This window comes from Struthio camelus, chromosome 3, assembly GCF_040807025.1.
Source record: "Struthio camelus isolate bStrCam1 chromosome 3, bStrCam1.hap1, whole genome shotgun sequence".
Classification (NCBI taxonomy): Eukaryota; Metazoa; Chordata; class Aves; order Struthioniformes; family Struthionidae; genus Struthio; species Struthio camelus.
The window spans coordinates 148063841-148082293 of record NC_090944.1 but is presented as its reverse complement, the minus strand read 5'-3'; the positions used below and the strand labels follow the sequence as shown (position 1 = coordinate 148082293).

General features: G+C 55.5%; 1 protein-coding gene across 3 annotated transcripts in view; it reads right to left on the bottom strand.

Moving 5' to 3' along the window:
- Positions 1-18453, bottom strand: part of LOC104142969 (phosphofurin acidic cluster sorting protein 1) — a 70445-nt gene that overhangs the window by 974 nt on the left and 51018 nt on the right. For 2 of the 3 annotated variants that reach the window (XM_068940872.1, XM_068940873.1), the window contains exons 3-23: positions 13662-13751; positions 13289-13414; positions 12947-13109; positions 12706-12797; positions 11527-11607; positions 10588-10647; positions 9760-9911; positions 5286-5379; positions 4859-4930; positions 4453-4574; positions 4187-4319; positions 3961-4065; positions 2876-2982; positions 2383-2537; positions 2179-2289; positions 1990-2092; positions 1197-1239; positions 1052-1094; positions 799-940; positions 382-605; positions 62-175 (exon numbers count right to left, since the gene is read on the bottom strand). In XM_068940872.1, the coding sequence (XP_068796973.1) occupies positions 62-175; positions 382-605; positions 799-940; positions 1052-1094; positions 1197-1239; positions 1990-2092; positions 2179-2289; positions 2383-2537; positions 2876-2982; positions 3961-4065; positions 4187-4319; positions 4453-4574; positions 4859-4930; positions 5286-5379; positions 9760-9911; positions 10588-10647; positions 11527-11607; positions 12706-12797; positions 12947-13109; positions 13289-13414; positions 13662-13751 (2332 nt within the window). Of the gene's footprint in view, positions 1-61; positions 176-381; positions 606-798; positions 941-1051; positions 1095-1196; positions 1240-1644; positions 1678-1989; positions 2093-2178; positions 2290-2382; positions 2538-2875; positions 2983-3960; positions 4066-4186; positions 4320-4452; positions 4575-4858; positions 4931-5285; positions 5380-9759; positions 9912-10587; positions 10648-11526; positions 11608-12705; positions 12798-12946; positions 13110-13288; positions 13415-13661; positions 13752-18453 lie in introns of all 3 variants that reach the window. The other variant, XM_068940871.1, reaches the window with a different exon arrangement.

Sequence of the window (18453 nt, the reverse complement as noted above, 5' to 3'; positions counted from 1 at the left end):
CAGCCTGTGCTGCTGGGCCTGGCACCTATGGCCCTATGGGGCTGCTGCCTCCTCCCCTTACCTCGCAACATGGTGTTCTGGTGCTTGGCTGTGCAGATGAGGCGTGTGATCCCTTCGATGACTTGGCTTTTGGGTTCCAGGTCCTTCTCCTTTGGTTTCTTGCTCAGGAACATCACTGGGGGCCAAGGGCAGATGGGACTAGTGTTGAGATGTCCCCACCAGCTCCTGGACAGGAGCCCCTCCCACCACAGGGCTGGCTGCACTGACCGGCCCTGCTGGGCTGGTACTCAGCCCTGCCCTGCTGTGAGCTCTCCCAGCCCTTTTCACACCAGACCATGGTCCTAGGGCTGCAGAGAGCCCACGAGTGGCTTTGGGGCTTACCTTTCTTGTTCTTCTCCTTTGTGACCACGGTCATGGCCATGGTGCTGGGTGGCAGCAGCTCCCCTGTGCTGGGGATGCGGCTGACCTGCAGTGAGCGGAAGTTGCTCTTGAGTGTGTTCTTGATGCCTGTCTCTCGCTTCTCACCCTCCTTTTTCCTGTCTGATCCTTGTGTTGTCCAGTAGTCCACCTGCAGGCCCATCACCTCCACACTGGGACTCAGGGACCTGGGTGAGACAGGCAGCACTGTGCAGCACGCAGGTACTGGGTCCAGTCTTTGCTCTTGCTCCCTGTATCCAGCAGTGGCCTGCCCTGGGAGCGGAGCGCACTGGCCCAATAAACCCAGGAGCGTGGCCAGGGACCACCTCAAACCCTCCTGCCCTGGCACCTGCTGCCCAGGTCTGCCTGGGGCTCCCTTACCCAGCACCCGAGAGGCTGCTGCTGATGGAGGGGGAGGGCGGCGGGGTGCCCACGGTCTCCTTGCTGTAGGGGACTGCTCCACTGGTGGCTGGGGTCGAGCTCAGCAGGGAGGGTGTGCAGATTGTGGCATCATCCGAATCCACTAGGGAGGAACAGCGGGGATCAGGGGGACCGTGGGGAGGCAGGGAGGGCACCCACAGAGGCCTCCCTGCAATAGCAAAGGGAGCTGTGGGCTGCAGGCTCTGGGACTCACCAGAGGCACTGAAGGACTGCTCCACCAAGCCCACCTTCACCACCTGCAGGGAGAGACACTTCAGACAATCCCCACCACGAACCCAGCCCAGCTGCACTCCCTCCCTGCCTTCCCACCTCACCCACTGGCTCCCCAATGCACTCACCCCCACAAAGGGCACGAACTTCTGGCAGGAGTCCTCGTCAGGGCTGTGCAAGGGAGAGGCAGGTTAGGTGCTGGGGCGATGGGGGAGAGGGAGGGGGCAGTACCAGGCACCGCCATGCTCTGCAGCCTTGGAGCCAAGGGATACCCCCACCCCAGCACCAGCAGGGGCCGACACTGCGATCTGGACTCACAGCTGGTGGGTCCCTCTCGTCTGCCCTCCCTCCCGTGTGGCACCCCCGTCCCCGACATGGCAGCACAGGGCACGCTACACAAGGAGGCAAGGAGCTGGCCCCGCCAGTGCTGGGAGAGGGCTCGCATGCAGGAGTGCAGCCCGGCCCCTGCTTTGGGGCCACGGCTCCTCTGCACAGCGAGAGGGACAGACGCGTACTGGAGCAAGGAGGCGGGGGGGGGGGTGGCCAGGCAGTGGCACAGCAAGCACAAGCCAATACCTGATATAAAAATCAAAATAGAGACTTCTCTTCCTTGTGTGCCAGAAACCAAGAGAAGGGAGAGGTAAGAGTGCAGCTGGAACACGCGTCCCCCTGCCCCCCCCCCCAACCCTCTCGCTGCCCATGGCACGGTGCCAGCCTGTGGTCCCCAGCCCAGCCAAGGTGCTCAGTCTCTGCTGGAGGGGCTGCACACACCAAGGGGGTGGTGGCAGTGGGCAGTGCTAGGGTGCCCCCCCCCCCGCACCATGCCGCTTGCGGGCAGAGCGCAGTGCAGGGCCTTGCTCAGCCTGTCCGCCCCACTGCTGACCGTGTGAGGTGGGAAAGGTGCCTCAGGGCCACGCTCACCTCTTCTGCTTGTATGTCAGCATGGCCTCGGAGATGGGGAGCTGGTGCGAGAGGCTAGCTCCAGCGATGAACTGGGCAACGCGGCCTGCAATGTCCACTGTGTCTGCGGGCACAGAGAGCAGGGAGGAGCCAGCTGGCAGTCAGACTTCCCTGAGGGCGCTGCTGGCTTTGTCCTGCCCCACTCCTCACCTGCAGTGGGTGGCTCAGCCCGGCTGAACAGCTCCCGCCAGGCTGTGTCCAGGAACAGGGTGCTGTACTTGTTATCTACTGAGGCCAGATACTTGGCAAGAGGATGAGAGCCTGTGGGTGAGAAGAGACACGTTGGCTCGAGCCTGCGGAGCCCAGGGCAGCGGGGAGAGGACAACCTGGGGCCAGGCCTGTGGTGGCGCTCACCCAGTGGCACAAGGAGGAAGCGGAGATAGTTGAGCCAGTCAGGCGTCTTGCTGGCCAGCTGCTCCACAAAGAAGCGGAGGACGACGCTCAGGTAGCTCTGGTCCCCTGCCACGACTACCTTCACTGGGGGAGGCATGTGGGAGTTACAGTTACAGCTGCAAAAGGAGAGAGAGGGAGAAAAAGCAAAAGAGGGAGGAGGAGAGAGAGCGAGAGAGACCCTGAGGGACTCGCTGTGGCCCAGTGGACGCCCTAGCGTGGCACGCAGCAGTAGCAGTGCAGAGGCTGTGCCCTGTAAAGCCCAGCAGCACTCTTGCTGCCAATTTCCAGCTTGCTGAGCACCATGGTGGCCACACTCAGGCCAGCTGTCTCCTGCCTTCCCCTTCTCTCGCTGCTGTGCCCACTGCCCCCAGGGTCCCAGCCAGGCGCGCCCCCTGTTCCCAGCCTGTCCCTGCAAGCACAAGAAGCCGCCAGGCTGGGCCCAAGCTGTACTCACTATCGCTGGATGCGGGCTACGGTGGTGTTGAAGGCTGCCTGGATGTCTGCCACGGAGCAGGTGGAGACGACCAGCTGCTTGTGGGCCTGGAGCTGCTCACTAACGTACTGCAAACAGAGAGAGCTGGGGCTGAGCCGGGCCGTAGGTGCCCTCATGGGCTGTGGCCATGACGGCCAGCTGCCAGCCCCGGTCCCTGCAGCTTGGGCACAGACGCCATCACCTCTCATGGAGGAGTCCTTTCTTCTGCCATAAACCCTGCCTTGGGTTGGGTTTCTAGCACTGCTTCTGCATGCCAAGCATGGCTGCAGGATCCCAAAAGGGGCTGGGGAGGGGGAGCACTCACACCAGTGCTTCATAAAACTACCATTTGCACACTTGTACGTCCATACATGAGCCTGCTCACTTGCAGCACTCAGCTCCTGCATGCATGTGGGAGGCAGGCACTTTTGGGCCGGGGTGGGGCAGGTTGGCCATCCTCACGTGACCATGATGCTGATCAGCGTGAGCAGGGGCCCAGAAGCCCCTGCTCTGACAACACAGTTAGTGCTCAGTGGGAGAGGCAGGCTGCGCGCTCCCAAAGTGGCACCTCTTCTGCTTCTGGAGGCCTGGTGCCAGCAGAGGGAGTCTTGGGCCTCTGCCAGTGCAGCTGACATAGCTCTGACCAGTGCAGCCACTGGGATCGAGGTTCAAGCATTGGGGGGGGGAGGGGGGGGCAGTACAAGGTGCAGTTTGCCAGCTGGTCCTTCTTGGACTGCTGGGGGCAATATGCTTCAGAGGATCAAGCAATGGTGGTGCGTGGCAAACTGTTCCTCTCCTCACATGTCCTTGCGGATGGGGAATCCCTGCTGTCAGCACTGCTGACGTCCCGATGATGGAGGAGACATGCCAGCTGAACTCTTGTGCACGTAGCTCAGCACTGTGCAAAGCCACTGTCTCAGCCAAGGAAGGGCCAAACAGGGGAGAGGGCACCACAAGGCTTGGTCCACCCTCCCCCCACCCCGGACACCCTGCTGCAGCTTGGTCCCTCCTGGGCCGCTGCTGACAGCTCACCCCTCCTGACCCTGGCCTCTTCTCTGCCTGCTCACCTGCCCTTGCCACTCAGAGACGTTCACCAGCACGATGCTCTCCGGGAGCTGCTCGTCCGAGACCAGGATCTGGTTCAGCTGATCATAAACAGACTTGCGGGGCACCTACAACAGCATCGCCACCAAGGTTAGCCCTGGCAGGCTGCCCCAGCGTGCCTCCACGGCACAAGGACTGCGGAGGTTGCGAGGGCAGCACCTCTGGGGAAGGTGGCTGCCGGCACCTGACCTGGGCACTGTGCCACGAGTCAGGCGAGCTCTCGCTGTCCAGGCTGCTGGTGCGGCCACCCTGTCCCTTTGAACTCTGTCGGTCTTTCACGGAGGTGCTGCGGGGACGCCACAGCTGCTTGCTCTCCGTCTTGCTGTGAGTGAGAAGCGGGAGAGGTGATGCTGCGGGGGCAGCCCATCCCCTCCAGCCCCCCGGCTACCCTAGGGAGCTACCCCGGAGCAGCTCTGCCCCCCTCAGCCCGTGCCTGGAGCTCGCAGTCCCCTTACCTGGGCGACACGGCACTGGGCAGCTCAGCTTTGGCTCCAGGGCCCAGTCTGTCCACGCTGCCCTCCCGCACGGCAGACTCCGGGGGGGCCAGCCAGGGACATGGCTCCTCTGTGGCCAGCTCCTAAGGGCCACACACAGTCACGTCACACCTGCATGCATGGGTGCCCCTGCCTGGGATAGGTCCGGTGGCCTTGCTGGGAGCTGAGGCCGCAGGACCTCAATGGGGCTTGGCTGTGTCTCCTGCAGCTCCTACCTACACCTTCTCCCATCCCTGCAGTGCTCCTGCCCCGTCGGCTTGTCTGTCCACCTCTCCCCAGGCTGCTGGGCTCCCCTGGTGCCCCAGATGCCAAGGTGGGGGCCTGGGCGAGTCCCAACCATGCTCTGCGCCCCGCAGCCAGGACTCACCACTGCAGGGACCTCCATTCCCGGCTCCTCCTGCGCTCGCAGCGGTCCTGGCTTCCACTTGTCTGCCTCGCCCTGGGGGACAGGGAGCAGGGTCAGAGCAGGACGGTGCGCCCTGAGAGGGGTGGCTGCCGGGGACCCACGCCCGCCAAGGGACCCGGCGCAGCCTCGCGGCACGCATGCTCCTCCAGGAGAGCCTGGTGGCCCCCGAGGCTGGCCCCGGAGGACACCCCCTGCCTTGTCAAGAAGGCCATCGCTACCTGCCTGTCTGCGCTGGGAAAAAGAAGAGGAAAGAATGGAAGGAGCAGCCCCAGGCTGGCACTGCCAAGAGGCCTGGTCTCAGAGGGAGCCGCAGGCGCTATGGGGATGCTGGGCTGGACGGGGAGGGAAGGGGTCGAGAGGCGGCGGCGGCGGTGGTGGTGTAACTCACAGGGCTGCCCGACTCTCGCTCCTGCCCTTTCTGGCTGTGCAGACTGCCGATCTCAGTCTGGGAACCAGAATGAGAGACTCCCTCAAAGAAACGCCTGCAGAGAAACAGACAGACGGACGGACGGACGGACAGACAGATGGGAGAGAAAAAGGCAGGAATAAGAGAGGAATGAAGTCACTGGGAGCCCAGCAGGTACCCTGCTGGCCTGTCCCATGCACAGAGCCCCACGGAGGGGCCCTCCACCACCGGTGGAGATGCTGGACACAGGGCTGGACACCCTAGTGTCCGAGTGACCCACAGCCCAGCAGGAGACCTCCTGCCAGGCTGCCAGCCCCACACTCCATGGCCCACCACAGCAGTGCTGGGTGCAGGGGCAGGATGGGGGTCACACCAGCCAAACATGGCTAAACCAATGACTCCGGTGAGCTGGAGGCAGGGTCTCTGCCCCAGAGCCAGCAGCAGTTTCCCTCTCAGGTTATCCCTTGCCACTGCAAAACAGGGAGAGGACCCTGTGCCAGCCATGTAGCTGCCCTTCTCGCTGGTGTATGGTCTCTGCCAACAGCACAATTTGAACAGGCTGCTGAGCCTCTTTGCCCCCTCCACGCCACCACGGCTTCTGCAGACCTCCACTGCCTTCCTCTCTCCTTCCCCTTTTCTGGGGAGGCTCTTTGCCTCCGACTCCTGCCACTGCACACTTTCAGCAGCAGCACCACCTTCTCTTTTTGCTTTCTCCTTTCCCACAAGTCTGAAGGCCACACTGTATTGCAGACAGAGCTGCACCTCTAGCAACACAGCCTGTCCTGTTTTGTTCCCAAACATTCCAATTTGCTTTGTTTTTTTAAAGCTCTCTGAGCTGATGGTTTGGTAGAGCTGCACAGAGTAACCCCAAGGTCCTGCTCCCAAGTCACAATGGTCAACGCAGGCGCTCCCTGGGGGCAGCAGGACTGGCTCTGCCACCACACTGAGAACTGACTGCTTCCACCTTTGTTTCCCCTCTTTCCATCCATTATTTGTTCTCCTTCCATACCCTGTGGGTGGTTCGAAGACTAGTCTTTGGGAAACCAAGCAGGCTCCATCAGGTGGGGCTCACCTGTCAGCTCTCCCAGGCCCCTTTGTAGTGAACTGCAGCAGGTCTGCAATGTGAGACTTCCTGTGGCAGAGCTGAACTGGCTTCCCCGTGAGCTGTACTTACAGAGTCATGCACTAACTCCCAGGAAAATTTTCTCTTGATTTGCCTGGTGTGCAGATAGCGCTACTGGGTTGTAGTTTTCCCAGAACAGTTACAAATGTGGGACGTGGAGTAGTTCTTCTGCTAGGACTCTGCCAGTTTCCAGTCTTTTCTATTTTCTTCATCCAGACATATCTTCAGCTTTCTGCAGGATGCCTACAGCCTTCTGAAGACCTTAGCTACCCCTCTTTCTTTTTAACATGTTTCCTCATTTGTATAGTGTGCTGTGCTGCCGGGTACAACTGCGTTTGCTGTGTTCTTTGCTTTTACTGCTCCTACAAGGACGTTTCATCTCAGTAAATGCTGGTCCCAGCTGCAGAGCGGCTCTTCAGCAGCAGCATTTAAGCACTGGCTGGGGCAAGTCAAGGCTCGATTTTTCCCTCGCTGGCTCCATAACCAGCTACTTCATGAGGTATTTATTTACAGAAGATACAGATTTAGAGTCAGCATTGTGCCCTGATGGGACATTTTCCCCAGGTCACACAGGGATAAACTGAGGTCTCCTGTTCTTACCATATTTCTGCTCTCTCTGCCTCCCTAATCTCCTTTAGAGCATCTTAGGCACTGTCACCACCCTGTACAGCCATTATTCTACACTTGTCCTTTCCCAGCCAGCAATTTCAATCCACCCCGTTCCTCTCCTGTACTCCTCTGTACTGTCTCACTAATTCCACCAGAATGTGACATACTCCTGGTGCCAACAGCACCTGGAAAAGCAGGTGTCATGATCTTCTCCTTTTGGAGAGCTGAAACACATTGGATGTGTCTAGAAGAATGTGTACATCTGGTCTGGCTTCCAACACCCTAATTATATGGGGCTGTCTCCCCCTTGCCCCACTGAAGCTGTGTCTGTTTCTGCCCTCTCTCACTTGCGATTTGCAGTGTTTCATGTGTCATGCTGAGCCTGGAGCTCTTGCACAATCCTCAGCTCTCTCTGTTCTGCACTTCAGGCTCTCTTATAATTGCATTCGAGTCTGACGCTCAGCAGGTTCAGGTTTAGGCAAATCCCAGCCCTTCTGCACAGCCTCTCTCTATTCTAAATGCTTCTCCTGTTCTCAGTGAATTAACCTCCCTCTCCCCTATCCCATCTTCTCAGCCGGCAATAGAGACGTTTGCTCCCTCACCTCTCGTCTTTGATCAAAAGCCCTGACCGTTGAGGTCTTACCTATCAGCCTCAGTTCTGGCTCCTGCTTGGCCCCTGCGTGGGAGCAGTCTACAGCTGCACAGTCTCCCTGGCCACTTGAAGGGATGGTTCTCTGCTCCGAAGGCTGCTGGCCCATCCCAGGGCACTGGCCACTGCTCGCCCTCAAGGACTACCTGAATGCCCTTACTCCACAGAGAGCGCCATGGTGTCTAGCAAGGCTATCTCAATAAAAAAAAATCCAAAGTGAGGAGCACATCTTGAATTTACAGGCTAGGTTGGAAAGTCATTGCCAGCTTCCTTAGGCAATCAGGGTGCAAAGGCTACACAGGCCATCAGGACCGTGAATTCTATGCTAAGGAACTTGGCACCTGGCTCCCACATCTACCTGGAAGTAGAGACTCAGTGAATGAGAATTCAAGGGAATATTACACATGCAGCGCTGCCAAAAACTGAGACAACAGAGAGCAAACAAGGCTAGGGACACTTTGTGAACAGGCTGAAAAGCAGCCCAGGGCCTATGGGCAGAGCAAGCATGAGGAGGCCCTCCCAGTGAGCAGACATTTGTAGGTAGGGACTTGCAGAACCCAAGGGGCGGGTCTTATATTTAGACACTCCCAATAGACTTTTCTTATCGTTTTACACCACTTACTTACATATGTAAAACTAGGACTGGTTTTCCTCCCTCTGCATGTGTGTCCTATTTTTCTAGACTGAATTCCACCAGCTATTTTATTGCTCAGTGCTTCAGCATCGTGGCTTCCTGCTGCAAGCGTCACCAGTGACCTCAGCCACCTCCCTGCTCCCACGCTCTCCCGACTCCTACACAACTGTGCTGAACAGGGGAGGCCTCACACACAACCCTTTGGGCTCCCCTGATGAGCTCTCTCCTCTACTGGAAATGACAGCTCACTTTTAACCTTTGCATCCTGGGCTTTAAACTATTGTCTGTCCACACAAAGACCTTCCAATTCTTCCACAGCACCTTAGCTTCTCTAAAGCCGTTGCTGACAAACCACGTGAAACTCCTTTTGGCGATCCAAGCACATCACTTAAGCAGCTCCTCTTTGCTCACACACCTGCTCTCTCCTTCACAACAATTTGTGTGTTTGTGGGAGACACGACTTCTCTTTAGGTTCCTGTTTCTTTCCCACTGCCCCATGGGTCCATAAATCCAGCAGATTTCCTTTCAAATAGTTTGCCTGGGGCAGATCAAGTCTGCTATTCCTCCTCAGTACCTTCAGCAGGAATTCAGACTGATCCAAATTATACCTAAATACTGAGCTAGAGAAAAAAATAATGACAAAAAAGCTTGGCTTGGCTTGGCTAGAAGAGACCCAAGGCACTGAGGCAGCCAAGTAGGAGACAATAAAGGGATATGCATTTGACTTTTCAAAAAAAGTGTTGGTGAGTTTCTCACAAAAGGACAGCACGGAAACAGAACAGCCATGAGCAGAGAGGCCAGGCAAATTCAGATCACGTGGGAGAAAAGCCTGATTTCTCTGCAGGATCCACTGGAGACCTCTGTGCCAAGGCAGCAGTGCCTGGCAGAGCAAATCACACCACTGGGCACCTTAGGAATGGGATGGGGGGGCATCACTGACCGTTGATAGTTGCGTGTCTCCACACAGAAAGGGAACACAGCATGCGGATCCCACAGGGACACAGGGACCAGCCCTAGCTGTCAAAGGACAAGGTGCTCAGAAGATGGAGATGCTTCAGTGTGGAGAGCCTGACAAGGCCAGGACTGTTAGCAGAGAGGAGAGCTTGCAGCATCAGCTCACTTAGATCAAGTAGATACTCTTCCAGAAGCCCAAGAAGAGTGTCAGATGATGGACTGTGAGGAAACCAAATGAGACTAAATATGAGGAAACCCAATTTTAGTGGGGAATTTTGAATTTTTTTAAATAGAACACGCAAGTGGTCTGTGTCCTTGAGGTGAAGAGCTCAGTGGTGTCATCAGAGGATGGGATCTCTGATGGGGATGGAAGCAGAGATGGGATAGCGCCTGCATTAGCTCAAGCAAAAAACAAGTGTTGGAGGCCATTTCTCCAGGTTCTGTGGACTGCGTGGTTGGCCTGTGGCTCCCTGCAAAACTTACTTACCTCAGGGTGGGCTTGGGCGTGCTGTGCACACTCTCATTGTCCTCAATCTCTGGGCCGCTGTCACTGTTGTTGCACTCTTCCAGGCTATCATAGAGCAAGCCCAGGTCTTCCTCTACCTCTTGGGTCTGGTCCACGGGGTCAGAGTCCAGGACCTGTGGTACCAACCCAGAGGACAAAGAAGAGTGATGGAGTCACCCTGCAACCCAGGCCAGGCACGCACAGACCTGAGGCACACCATGGCACTGCTCCCACCTCAGCTTCCCCCACCAGTGCACAGAAAGCCAAATTCAGCCTGTGGAGGGAGCAGATGACATTGTTATTATGCCAAAGGAGGATGCCGTGCGTGCAATGCATCAGGCACCCACACTCACTGGAGTTGGGACATCTGGGAGGATCCCTGCTGGCTGCTGGCTACCACTCAGTGCAGGCTCCCAGCCAAGGCCAATTACCCCTGCACTGGCGTTAACGCCTGCCTTCAATGGTGAGCAGGATGAGTGCGGCCCTTGCAAGGCCAGCTCCCTGGTGCAGAGCCAGCACCCCTTCTCCCTGGGCCCCTCTCCCCAGGCAGGCTTTCTTGGAAGCTGTTTTTGGTGTGAAAGTGAGGCTCAGAGCTGCCTTCTCAAGGCAGGGGCCTTTGTAAAAGGCCAAATCTGTGCCGTGTCTCATGCTACCTTTGGTGACAGGCTGCCAACAAGCATATCCCCTTCTCCCACCATCCCTGAGCACCTGCAGCTCCTGCTCTTTGCTTCCAGTGAGCTGGAACTAGCGTCTGGCACCTACACATCTGCAGGTGATACTGGCAGGTGGGGCAGGGTTCCTGCTTCTTACCTCCTCTGTCACTTTAAACCTCTTAAGCAAAGCCACAAATTTCTGCTTGAAGTTTGGTTGCTGAAACAAAAAAAGGAGAGAAAAAAGAGCACCAAAACTGTCAAAGCCAGTTGCAAGATGACTAATGCACTACCCACAACTGCCCTCTTCAACAGCCTGCTGGCTCCTTCATGAGTCCACAGCCCCCAGGTCAGCTATGATCGCCCCAGCCCCTTAAATTTGCTGTAGGAGTTGGACTAAACCCAAGCTCTGCTGGAAGCCACTGTATCTGGGCATGAGATGGGTGCAAGGACTCGGACTCTCTCTGCTGCAGTCTAGAATAGCACTTTCTCTCCATTTAAATCCCCTTTCTCCCCAGACCATCTGGTTGAGAAAGGCTGTCTTTAACTAAGAAAAGGCTGGCAATAAACTCAGAAAGAACCTGCCCAGGGACGCGCAAGGCTGAGGGGGATGAGGACAAGGAGGTGTTCAGAGACTAGGGAGCTGGTTGAGCAGTTCATGCCTTCTGTTGGCAGGCAAAAGAGCTGCTAATGGTTCAGCCTTCCTCAAGCCTGCATTCTGTTTCCTCAGGGAGGGAAAGACGAGACACCATGTCACAGCAGCGAGTCAAAACTGTCTTGCGCACAGAGCATTATCTACACAAAGTCAAGCAAATCACGGTACTGGTCATGAGCTGGGGCACGGCTTGAAGCGTGTGCAGGGCTGTGAGTAGCCAGATAACTCAGTAATGGCAGGACGCTCGCCCCCTCTTCTGAGGGCCAAGGGCTCTGTCCCCCACTCTGCTCGGGCGCCTGGCAGGACCCTTAGAGGGCTCCCCTCCGGTGGGAACAGGCTAGTGCTCTGCATCCTCCATCTCCACTCCACCCTGCACTCCCTGCAAGAAGGGGATGAAATCAATCCCTTCCATCTCTTTGATCATGTAGGAAACACTGATGTTACTCTGGTCATCGATGTGGTTCGGATCATTTTCCTCCTAGCCTTCTTGGTTTTTCTCAAATCGTCCTCTTCATCAAACAGATCCTGCAGGTGAGAGGCCACAGCACATCAGAGCAACTCAGGGTTCAGGGAGCAGCATCTCCTGGGAGCACCTCATCCCATGTTTGCTCCCCATTTTGAAAAGGTTGGGGGCCCACTCTGTTGCCAGAGCCTTGCTGCTCACTTCCCCCACCTCTCTCCAAGCACCCCCTCCCTAGCATCCTCCCCACAAAAACCTTCTTCCCTAGTGCTCTTGCCCCCAGATCGCTCTAGGTAGATGTGTGCCACCAAGGTTCCCAGGAGAGGCAGCAGCCTTCTGCATGCAGTTCTTACTACAACCTAAAACTCTTATTTTCTTGCTCACCAGCCTCCCCACAGCCCCTGTGTCGCACACAGCAACAGTAGAGACAAGGTCTTTGGGGCCGGAGGAGAAGCCAAGGACTCAGCCCAAGCCAAACAAGAAACCTGGGTCACACAAGCGTGTCCCTCCAGGGTTCAGCCTCAGTTGACACACACAGCTCCCAGGGACACGGGGCCCTGATGTGTTAGCCCAGTCTGATGTGGCAGGTAACACGGAGGACCCTGAACAGACCAGATTTTGTCCCTGTTCCTGATCAGTACGCTACCACGTGGCTTTCTTGGCCTTAACTGTAGGCACCACAACAGGACAGCAAACAGCACAGGCACAACTCATCACAGGGCTGTGGTGGGTTTGCCACCTCTGACCATTTTCGGACCCAGCCTGTACTGCTTCCTAAAAGCTCTGCTCTCTCTCCAAGAGAGGGCAGCTCAAGACAGCCTCTGGTCTGTGCTCACAGGGAGACAGGAGAGAGAATCAGTGGTGCAGGGTGGAGGGGGCCCAGCAGCAGCTTTATGCTGCAGACAAGACCTCTTCAAGGACACAGGGGCAAGACCTAAAGGTCTTCCAAGTATACCACTGCTCTCCAGAGCCCCCTGCCCCACCATGCGTCTGACAGCAGCTCAGTCCTTCCTACTGTTAGATATTGTGGTTTTCTGTCTCCTGAAACTATGATAAACATTTGCATGGGAGATGAGAGGGCTCGGGGTGCTGGAGACCCTCAATCCCTACTCCTTGCTCCAGAGATAGGCCAGGGCATGAGTCACTCTGCCAGGCTCCCTTACCTGGCCCTGTACAGCATCATCACTGGCTTCCTGCTCTGAGGAGAAGCTGTCATCCTCTTCTTCAGAATAGTTATCGATGTCTGGGGAGCGATCTGTAAACAGACAGTGCAGCATTTCCCTGGAATGATACCTGGCTCCGGGGAAATACTCAGTGCTGCCGATAGGTGCTTGGGGACACACCCCAGCACCCACATCCTGCCCCAAACACTTGTCTGCAGGTCTATGATGAACATTAACGCACCTGAAGCTTTGATTTTAGGACCTGAGGGGATGCTGCCATCCTCGTGGTCAATGGGCTGGCTAGACAAAGAGTAGATGCTGATTTCAGCCACCCGGATGTTCATGTCTTTCATATTGCTGTGGAGGCCCAGCAGCTGTCCTCCATCAGTTGGGTGCTGCATCACCTAGGCAGAGAGACAAGCCTTCTGCCAGGGTGACACGGGGGTGGCTGGCAGCCCATTCCCCTCAGCCTCATGGCTGGCTGACAAGCCAGAGGACTCACAGCACTGGCTGCCTACCAGCCTCTGGCCGGCCCGGCTCCCTTCCCAGCATTGGCACAGGGAGGCCATGCCAAGCACCTTACCTCAGCCATGTTAATGATGCCTACTGCAAGGGTCTTGTAGCCCAGAATCGTGCGGTTCTTGTACCTCTTCCTCCGCTGCAGCATGATCTGCAGTTTATTGCCATCTCTCTTGAGAAAGTGTGGGTACTGGGGAAGGAAAGTACAGAAAGATGGTAGCACACGGGACTCTTCCTCAGGACTGATGGACAGTGGGGTCTGACCTGCTGACCTTTGAAGTGCCCCTCAAAGGGCACTCAACATCCTCCTCCAAGTCCTTGTTGCCCAGCAAAACAACCCCCTGAAGCACCTGCAGCAGCTGGCCAGCAGCAGGGCTCTGGGCTGTTATGATCTGAGCAATGCCAGCAAGCCCAGGGAATGGGGCATTGCAAGATACCTGCAGGGAGAATGTCAGCTCCAGCTCAGTCTCCATCAGGCCGCCCGGTGGGAGGACATATTCATTGGATCTCAGAACTCGCTTCGAACCCTGCAACAAGAGTGGGAGATGCACACAACTAAGCCAGAGTGTCTTGGCCACAGACTCAACTGCACAGCACATATAAAGCAAATGGCGTCCACAGTTCACAAGAAAGAGCTGGCGCCTTGGTTCAGCCCTGTTTCGTCTCGTGGAGCCACCTTACACAGACCAGTCAGCACCACGAAAGCCTATGGCTTCTCCTGAGCCACTGAAGGCCTCTCCTCCCTGGCCATCTGCAAGGGAGTGCTTGCTAGTCCCAAGCCTGCTCTGCTTTATCTCGTTCCTCATACTCAGGGCATGCAGATGCTGTGGAGAGGAACACCACTGGGGCCAGAGTACATCAAGGGAGCCAAGCGGACAGCGCCAGTGAGGGAAGGAAAGGGTACTAACACAAAGCCCAGCCAGAAAAGAGATGGGTCCTGCAGCATATCTCCCACCACACAGCAAACGGGCCCAGCGCAGGCCCCTGCCCAAGTGCAGCTGGTAGGATTGCACTGCGGGTCCACAACGGGATGCCCTAAGGTAACTGGACTCCCCCTGCTTGCCCAGCTGGTCTTGCGGAAAACTATTCCTAGTTTCATAGAATCACAGAATGGTTGAGGTCAGAAGGGACCTCTGGAGATCATCTAGTCCAACTCCCCTGCTCAAGCACGGTCACCTACAGCACGTTGCCCAGGACCGTGTCCAGATGGCTTTTGAATATCTCTGAGGATGAAGACCTCACAACCTCTCTGGGCAACCTGTTCCAGGGCTCTGTCACCCTCACAGTTAAAAAAAAGTTTTTCCATAGATTTGGACAGAACTATCTCTGTTTCAGGTTGTGCCTGTTGCCTCTTGTCCTGTCACTGGGCACCACTGAGAAGAGTCTGGCCCCATCCTCTCCACACCCTCCCTTCGCATACTTGTACACATTGATCAGATGGCCTCTCAGTCTTCTCTTCCTCCAGGCTGAACAGGCCCAGCTCCCTCAGCCTTTCCTCATAGGACAGATGCTCCAGTCCCTTCCTCCTCTTAGTAACCCTTCGCTGGACTTGCTCCAGCAGCTCCAAGTCTCTCTTACATTGGGGAGCCCAGAACTGGACACAGTACTCCAGGTGTGGCCTCCCCAGGGCTGAGGAGAGGGGCAGGATCACCTCCCTCCACCTGCCGGCAACCACTCCTCCTAATGCAGCCCAGGATCCCATTGGCCTTCTTGGCCCCCAAGGGCACATTGCTGGCTCATAGTCAACTTCTTGTCCACCAGCACTCCCAGGTCCTTCTCTGCAGAGCTGCTTTCCAGCAGGTCAACCCCCACCCTAGACTGGTGGCTGGGGTTATTCCTCCCCAGGTGCAGGACCCTGCACTTGCCTTTGTTGAACTTCATGAGGGTCGTTCTTCCTCAGGCAAGAGTTCTTAGCTATCCACATACACAAAAGTTTCCTTGCCTTGGCAGGGCAGGAAGAGAGGTACTCTATCCACACGGCTTATCCTTACACCTTTCCCTTTTCTTCTGTCCCATCTTCATTATCTCCCTCTAGCGCTTGGCTGTTGACCCAGAGAAACTCAATGATTTGGGGGATGAAGAATGCTGTCTGTGTGCACCAGACCTTCTTGGTCACAACTCAGGGACCCATCAACAGGCCCATACCCACCAGCTGTGTCCCTGGAGGGCTGTGGGAACAGATGCAAGTACAAGGAGCTCTCTCCTGCATCCCCAGGCTTGGGCCAGGAAGCCAACACCCTGGGCTAGGGAGGCCATGGGGTAGTCCAATACAGCAGTTTTCAACAAATTAGTTATCATTGCCTTTCTGAGCGCGCCTTAATTTAAGCTGTGGGCAATGAGCAGATGGGTCAAAGCTAAATGAATACATTCAGGCATCCAAAGGAACAGAGTCCCTCCCCTCCATATATCCGACTGCCTCCCAGGATCCCACTGCATCCCCACACCCTTCCCAGCCTGATCCTGACAGATGCCATGGCCAGCAGGATCCCAAGCCAGATGTGACCAGAGACTCTCCAGCAGCTTAGCTTATTCCTAGATAAATGTGAAATGAGAGCCTCCCCCCGCCCCCCCAGCTCCTCCTGCCTCCTCTGTGAACAGCACGAGAAGCCTAGCCATGGGCAAGCAGGTGGCAGAGGAACAGAGACCAGCAAACAAGCTGCAAACAAGCTGCAGCAAACAAGGAGGAGGGCAATGGGAACAGACATGTTTCACCCACCCAGCAAGCACCCGGGAAGCTCTGCTGATGGGGACTTCAGCAGGGACCAGCAAGCCTGAGTGGCTCAGGTTGAAGGCCTTTCTTGCCCCTCTGTTGCTGGCGTTACCCAGGCTAACAAGGAAAAAACCTACAGAGGGGAAACAAGAAAGGCCTACCCTTCCTGCAGTTATGCAGCATTACAGTTCTCACTGATACTGTAGCAAATACAAGCTCTAAGGAAACTCTCCTCGGTTCCCCAGAGGGTTAGCCTGAGCCATCTGCAACACCATCCCCAGCGGCCGTCCCAGGAGCGAGGCTTTCCCCATACAAGGGGAAGTAGAAGATCCCCATCTCCTCCCCACAAGAGAGGAAGTAGATTTGATCCCCATCACCATCTATGAGCTTTCTGAGCCAAGAACACACTGGCTCTTCATTCCCGAGCTCTTCTTTAATAAGAGATGATAGGTGGTCATGACTATAATAACCATTTACTTTGGCACATTTACCATTTACTGCTTGTTGCAGAGAATCTTTCCCCCAAAGATTCAGTCTTTCGTCACACCACACCTACTGGTGCCATTATTCTTCCCAAAGATGTTATTTCTGGGAACAGAGTACAGCAAGGGAAAGCTGAAGACAGCCTGTGTTATGTGACCAGAGCATGAAGGTTTCGTGAATGCTGCAACTGTGCGTGCAACCGTCATTTGCCATTATGGGAGCAACACACCCAGCTCCATCCCTAGGCTTCGGCCCTTAGTGAAACACCAATGCACACGCACACAGCATTGCAAGGACTGGGATGAAGGCTGGTTCATTATCACAGCAGGGGGAGAAGGGAACAGCAGTAGAGCCTTGAGATCCCTGAACTGCTTTTTAGGTCTTGGCCAGTTCTTTATGGGTGCAATGACTTGGCATGCTGCATCGTGGCTGAGAACATGTCCTGTGAGACACCGGACCTGTGAGGTCACACAAAGAAAGAGAGATCACAACGTCAAAGCCCAGTCAGAGGGTCAGCTCCTCGGGCACCCTGGAGCATAGTGCTGAGCACACGGGGCAGAAAGGGAGCTGGATATTGCACTGCAAATGCATGAGGCTCAGCATGGCAGAGCCACTACCTAAAACTCACGCTCAGCCTGCAAGGGACCCTATGTTTCATGAAACAGATGGCACTCACATGTCTGGTAGGGAGCACCGATCATTTCGAGGAGCAAACATCCACCCAGCAGAAACCAGCATTGCTGCAATTAAACAAATTAGAAACTAGCACCTGGGGGCTGCTACCTGGCTATCAGTAATGGGGAATTAAGAACCATATGGGGTTTCTAGTGGGGCTGACATACCTCAGAAGAGAGAAAGTAAGGGCGATTTTATTGCCGCCTACAGCTGCCTCGTAGGAGGGTGCGGGGAAGATAGAACCTGTCTCCTCTCAGAGGTGCAAGGACAAGACAGGACAAGAGGTAACGGGCACACACTGAAACACAGGAGGTTCCATCTGAACATGAGGACAAACTTTCCTGTGAGGGTGACTGAGCCCTGGAACAGGTTGCCCAGAGAGCTTGTGGAGTCTCCTTCGCTGGAAATATTCAAAACCCGCCTGGACGCGATCCTGTGCAATGTGCTCTAGAGGACCCTGCTTGAGCAGGGAGGTTGGACTAGATGATCTCCAGAGGTCCCTTCCAACCTCAACCATTCTGTGATTCTGTGATACTGGAAATCCCTCTGCCCAGTGGAGGGCTATATTTGCCTTCACACCATAAACACAGTTAAGAAGCCAAGACCATTTTCTGCACCTTTACAGAGCTGAAGCAGGCACATCTGGGGCTCTTAATGCCATGCTGAACTGTACACAGTAGGAAACGCTCTATGACATCTCCAAGCTGTTAAAACAAATAACAAGGGGTAAAGGTTTAAAAAACACTCAAGGGATGTGAGAGTAAGTTCCCTTTTCGCAGTAGTCCAGACTTTATCTCACTGGAAGTCACTGATTTAGGACATTAAGTATTCAAATCACCTATTGGTGAAATAGGACCAAAGCATATAAGACATTTTCTCCTTGATGAATAACTATGTTTGGTAGACATGAACATCTTCCTTTAATCCTTTGTCAGAGGTCTTCTTGGATGAAGGAGCAGATGACAGCACATATAATATTAGGAAGCTGTCCTTTAAGACCAGAAGGGCATGATCACTGTGAGAAGGAGAGCAGATATTCTAGACAGGTTTACACTCTCCTTTGGGTCACGCACACTCATCTAGTGGATTGTCTCCAGCCCTAGAGTTGTCGCCCTTGTGCAAGATCCAGCATAAGGCAGGGTCAGAGCTCTTTCTGTGCAATCCGCCCTTCAGAGCAGCAATTTCCCAATGGGCCTTACCTCAACCCAGCAAAGCCACTACTGAAACAAGAGAAAACCTAGCTGCCCTTTCTGCTAGACCCCAGCTGCCTCCTTGGGAACTTGCAGGTCCTCCACAAATTACATGCATCTTCTGTTTCCATCCAAAAGATGGAGATGGCAACACTCACGAGACAGCCTTCA